The sequence below is a fragment of the Pygoscelis adeliae genome, unplaced genomic scaffold (assembly GCF_000699105.1).
Source record: "Pygoscelis adeliae isolate BGI_AS28 unplaced genomic scaffold, ASM69910v1 Scaffold382, whole genome shotgun sequence".
NCBI lineage: Eukaryota > Metazoa > Chordata > Aves > Sphenisciformes > Spheniscidae > Pygoscelis > Pygoscelis adeliae.
This window is the reverse complement of record NW_008824288.1, coordinates 6,654-11,486: the sequence shown is the minus strand read 5'-3', so window position 1 is coordinate 11,486 and position 4,833 is coordinate 6,654. Positions and strand designations below refer to the sequence as shown.

Genomic DNA, 4,833 nt, shown 5'->3' with positions numbered 1-4,833 from the left:
CGGATGCGCGCCGGCAGCTACATCAAGGCCATGGGCGATGAGGACAGCGCCGACTCGGATGCCAGCGCCAAAGTATTGCCCAGGGCAGCCACGCGGCGAGACAGCTACCGCCGCTCCTCCAGCGCTGACCAGGCCAGGACCAAGTAAGGGCTGTCGCCTCCCAGCCCTGTCTCGGCACCGCGGGCAGCAGCTGGGGCTCCCCGGGAGCTGTAGCTGCCCTTGGCGGGCACTGGGGGGGACGCGGCTGCACTGGGCTTCAGGGTGGGACCCGCTGCTGCAGCCATGAGCAAAGGTTGGGGAGGAGAGGCACGTTCAAAAGGAGACGACTGGGATGTGACCCAGTCCTGGCGGGTGACAGGCTGGCTCCTCATCCCCAGCCCTGCTGTGTACCCCTCTGGCAGCCCCGCACTGCTGGGGGACAGATCGAAACAGGACAGCGTTTCGGGGCAGTTAGGAGTGGGGACAGCGGTGGCAACCAGCGGGAGCATCAGCAAACTGCAGCTGCATTTCCGAATGCTCTGCTTGGATGTGTTGCTTTTGGTGCGATCCCTTCTATTCCCACTGTCTCTCATTAGGTTTGCAAGTAGGCACTATTCTGATTCATATATCTGTAACTGTCCCAGCTGCTGCACACCACCACGAATGCTCCCGCGGGGACAGGGCTACGGGCGTTCCTTCACCACCGGCCAGGTAGGGTCCCATCTCACGGGGGCGGGTTGGGGCCGGGGGGGGGGGGCGGCGGATGCTCCTCTGAGCATCTCCTGCCCCGCTCGGCCCTGGCCGCGGCTCACCGCCCCCAGCCTCACCTGCCGCTCTCCCCAGATCAACGACGAGCTCAACCACCAGTTTGAGGCCGTCTGCGAGTCGGTTTTCGGCGAGGTGGAGTCGCAGGCCGTGGAGGCACTGGACCTGCCCGGCTGCTTCCGCATGCGGAGCCACAGCTACCTGCGGGCCATCCAGGCAGGCTGCTCCCAGGATGACGACTGCCTCTCGCTCTTCTCCATGTCAGCTCCCGCCGGGCCGCCCATCACCAGCAGCATCCTGAAGCCCAGCACCTGTGAGTCCCGGGGGGTGGTGGGGGCTTGGCTGCATGAGGGACCCCCACATCTCCCCACCTGCTTGCCCGGGCACCTGCCAAGGGCTGCTGCTGCCCCCACTCCTGCCCCTGACCCCGTGCAGCCCCTGGCACAGGGCGTGAGCATCCCGCTCAGAGCACGAGCACCCCGCTCATGGCTCAGTCCTGGTCAGGGGGCTGCTCTGTGCCCCCAGCACCCATCTGCCATTCCCTGCTTCCCTCCACTTCCCTCATCTCTGCCCCTTGCTGGGTGCTGCAGCAACTTGGCCATCGTGGGTCTGGGGGTGGTTTCTGATCCTTTTCTGGGGATAAACTGGCCAAACAGCCCCTCTGAGCTCCAGCCCAGATCTCAGCCAGCCGAGATGCAAACCCTGGGAGGCCCTGAGCCCCGTGCTGTGGGAGGAGGTGGTCACCATTCCCCCGGGGCCCCCATTTGCGGCGGGAAATGAGCAAGTGTCTGTGTTTTCACGCGCCTTTTCATCCTGCGCCTCTCCCACAACAGCCTTCAGTTACAGAAAAGCTCCACCTCCCATCCCTCCAGGAACCAAAGCCAAACCCCTCATCTCCGTCACGGCGCAGAGCAGCACCGAGTCCACCCATGAGAGCTACCTGCCCAGCGAGGTCACCCGCAGCCCCGCCTGGTCCAAAGACGCCACGGCCCGTTGCAACTCGGCCGAGAGCCTGGAGAGCTCCAAGGTGACGGCCGTGGCCCTCGACCTGCCTCCGGTCCAGCCCCGCGCCGCTCCCAAGCCCTCCACGCTCATCATCAAGGCCATCCCCGGCCGGGAGGAGCTGAGGAGCTTGGCTCGGCAGCGGAAGTGGCGCCCCTCCATCGGCGTCCAGGTGGGCTTCACTCCTCCCTGTGGGCTGGGAGCCAGCTCTGAGCCTGCCCGAGTAGCGTGGGCAATGCTGAGCCCCCGCGCTACATCTCGGGGCCGCCCTCCAGCCCTCTTCCTCTGCCCCTTGGCAGGTCGAGGCCATCTCCGACTCGGACACGGAGAGCCGGAGCCAGAGGGAGTTCCACTCCATAGGGGTGCAGGTGGAGGAGGACAAAAGGTACCGCACGGCTGGGCTGAGTCCTGCCACGCTCGCTGCACCGGGGAATTGGGTCCCCCTGGGGCTCCCTGAGCTGCCCCACAGCATATTTTTCCTCTCTCTTCTGGATGAGACTCCCAGAGCTCAGCACCATCCCTGTCCCAGGCCGGCTGCCCCCACCTGGGGCAGGATCTGGCCTTCCCTTTGCCCTCGCACCTCGCTGCTGCAAACGGACTGCCCAGGGAAGGGGCTCCCCTGCTCCCGCCCTGCGCTCGGGTCTCCTTCGCTGGGGCTCAGCCCTGGGGTTTGAACCCGGCCGAGGCGCAGATGAAACCTTTGGGCTTTTTTGCAACAACACATGACGTTTTGTCCAGAGTGGGAGCGCCGTGTGCTGGGACCTGCATGGCCTGCGGGAGGGGAGCTCCAGCAATGTGCCCACACAGTCCCGGTGCACGCTTCTCTCCATCCTCGGTCCAGCGCCAGTAGCCATGGAAACAGGTTAAGAGCAGAGGAGATGAGGGACCGGCAGGTTGTGGCTGCTCAGGGCTGTCCCCGTGGCCCCGAATGCTCGGGGGTCCAGACCGTGTCCCCAGTTGTGGCTGCTCAGGGCTGTCCCCGTGGCCCCGAATGCTCGGGGGTCCAGACCGGTGTCCCCAGCCCCATCCTGCCTGAGGGCACCCCTCACCCTGCCGTGATGGTGCCCAGCGAGGGGATGGGGCAGCAGGGCTTTCCTCGCTGGCCATGAGGGTCCCCACGCGCTCTCACTCTCCCCAGGCGAGCACGCTTCAAGCGCTCCAACAGCGTGACGGCGGGTGTACAGGCAGACCTGGAGCTGGAGGGCTTCACCGGCCTGGCCGTGGCCACCGAGGACAAAGCCCTGCAGTTCGGGCGCCCCTTCCAGCGGCACTCCTCGGAGCCTGAGTCCGGCCGGCAGTACGCGGTGTACAAGACGGTGCACACGCAGGGGCAGTGGGCATACCGGGAGGACTACCAGCTGCAGTATGACACGGTGGAGGTACCCCGGCGGGATGCCTGGATGGAGCGGGGCTCCCGCAGCCTCCCCGACTCCGGCCGTGCCTCCCCCTGCCACCGTGATGGGGAATGGTTCATCAAACTGCTGCAGGCAGAGGTGGAGAAGATGGAGGGCTGGTGCCAGCAGATGGAGAGGGAGGCCGAGGACTACGACCTGCCGGAGGAGAGTGAGTTGGGGGGACCTGGGGGGTTGGGAGGTATTGGGGCTCCCATGGAGCTGGGGGGCACAGACACAGTCCTGCAGTGCTCCCACTTTGGGACCGCCTTGGAGCGTCTCCCCTGCCAAGGCTAAAGAGGTTGGGTGGGGGCAAGAAACACTGGGAAACCCTCTGGGACTAGCGGGGTCCAGAGGAGGGAGGAGACCCTGTGCAGGCTGGGGGGATCCGAGCTGTCCCGCTGCTCCCGAGGCTGTGCATGTCCCCACCGCGCAGGGGAGAGGCTTCGTGTCCTGCGGGAGTGCTGACCATCTGCTCTCCCCCCACCAGTCCTGGAGAAGATCCGGAGCGCCGTGGGCAGTGCCCAGCTCCTCATGTCCCAGAAGGTGCAGCAGTTTTACCGCCTCTGCCAGCAGAACATGGTGAGTGCCAGGCAGCGGTGCCACGGGGTCAGCCATGGCGGGCGGGACGTCTCGTACCGTAGCCGGTGGAAAAGGGACTTTGTAATGCCCTGGGGGAAAGCCAGACAGAGAGCCCCCCAGCAGTGTGGGGGTGGGATGGCCGTGTGGCCAGCAGAGCCGATATGCTGCAGGCGGACGTGGATGACACTCTGTCCCCGCAGGATCCCAACGCGTTCCCTGTGCCCACCTTCCAAGACCTGGCCGGCTTCTGGGACCTCCTGCAGCTCTCCATCGAGGACGTCAGCATGAAGTTTGCGGAGCTCCAGCAGCTCAAGGCCAACGGGTGGAAGATCGTGGAGCCCAAGGTAAGGGCAGGGCTCTGCTGCTGGCACTTGTCCCCTGTCACCTCTCCCTCCCTCCTCCCCAAGCACATCTGTGCCCAAACTGCCACTGCCAGGCTGTCGCTGGTGACTGCTTTTAGCAAACACTTGAAAAACGAAGATCTGGGGAAAATGAGGCTAAAGAAGGGGCTGTTCCCCCGCCACGGTCTCGCAGCTGGCTCGCTGGGTGTTTCTTGGCAGTGCTGCCTGCAAAGGGCCGGGCAGGGTCTCAGCAGAGGCAGGGACAGCACGCCACCGGTGCCTTCATGCCTGTGCAGACAGACGAAGGGATGCTCAGCCCTGCCTCGCAACTCGGCGCGGTGCAGGAGGGGCGTGGGGCTGTCTCACCATGGCTTTGGCTTTGCCACCTGCGGCAGCGCCGTGCACAGAGGTGCATGTGTCCTGCATGCCTCCTGGCTGTGCTGAGCCCGCTGGGACGCCCATTCCCTGGAGGTCCTGGCCCTGCACCCACCCTGAAGCCCCCGTTGTCTGTGCAGGAGGAGAAAAAGGTGCCTCCCCCGATACCAAAGAAGCCGCCGCGCTCCAAGGTGCACCCGGTGAAGGAGCGCTCCCTGGACTCGGTGGACCGGCAGCGGCAGGAGGCCCGCAAGCGGCTCCTGGCAGCCAAGCGAGGAGCCTCCTTCCGCCAGAGCTCGGCCACCGAGAGCGCGGACAGCATCGAGATCTACATCCCCGAGGCGCAGACCCGGCTGTGACCGCAGCCTCCGCTTTTCTACCCGGACTGGACGGCGCGG

General features: G+C 65.7%; 1 protein-coding gene across 1 annotated transcript; it reads left to right on the top strand.

Annotated features, from left to right (window-relative positions):
* Nucleotides 1-3: 3 nt before the first annotated feature.
* Nucleotides 4-4,794, top strand: DLGAP3 (discs, large (Drosophila) homolog-associated protein 3). Its single transcript, XM_009318727.1, has 9 exons — nucleotides 4-143; nucleotides 576-690; nucleotides 823-1,057; nucleotides 1,578-1,918; nucleotides 2,046-2,131; nucleotides 2,885-3,309; nucleotides 3,628-3,719; nucleotides 3,920-4,063; nucleotides 4,576-4,794. Exons 1-9 carry the CDS (start codon nucleotides 4-6, stop codon nucleotides 4,792-4,794), a joined length of 1,797 nt encoding a protein of 598 aa, XP_009317002.1.
* Nucleotides 4,795-4,833: the final 39 nt, after the last annotated feature.

Excerpts from the sequence above, each read along its gene's own strand:
- DLGAP3 (XM_009318727.1), top strand. The coding sequence starts at position 4 with ATGCGCGCCGGCAGCTACATCAAGGCCATGGGCGATGAGGACAGCGCC. Across the intron at positions 144-575 it reads GCTGACCAGGCCAGGACCAA|GTTTGCAAGTAGGCACTATT; the intron begins GTAAGGGCTGTC and ends GTCTCTCATTAG. Across the intron at positions 4,064-4,575 it reads GGAAGATCGTGGAGCCCAAG|GAGGAGAAAAAGGTGCCTCC; the intron begins GTAAGGGCAGGG and ends TTGTCTGTGCAG.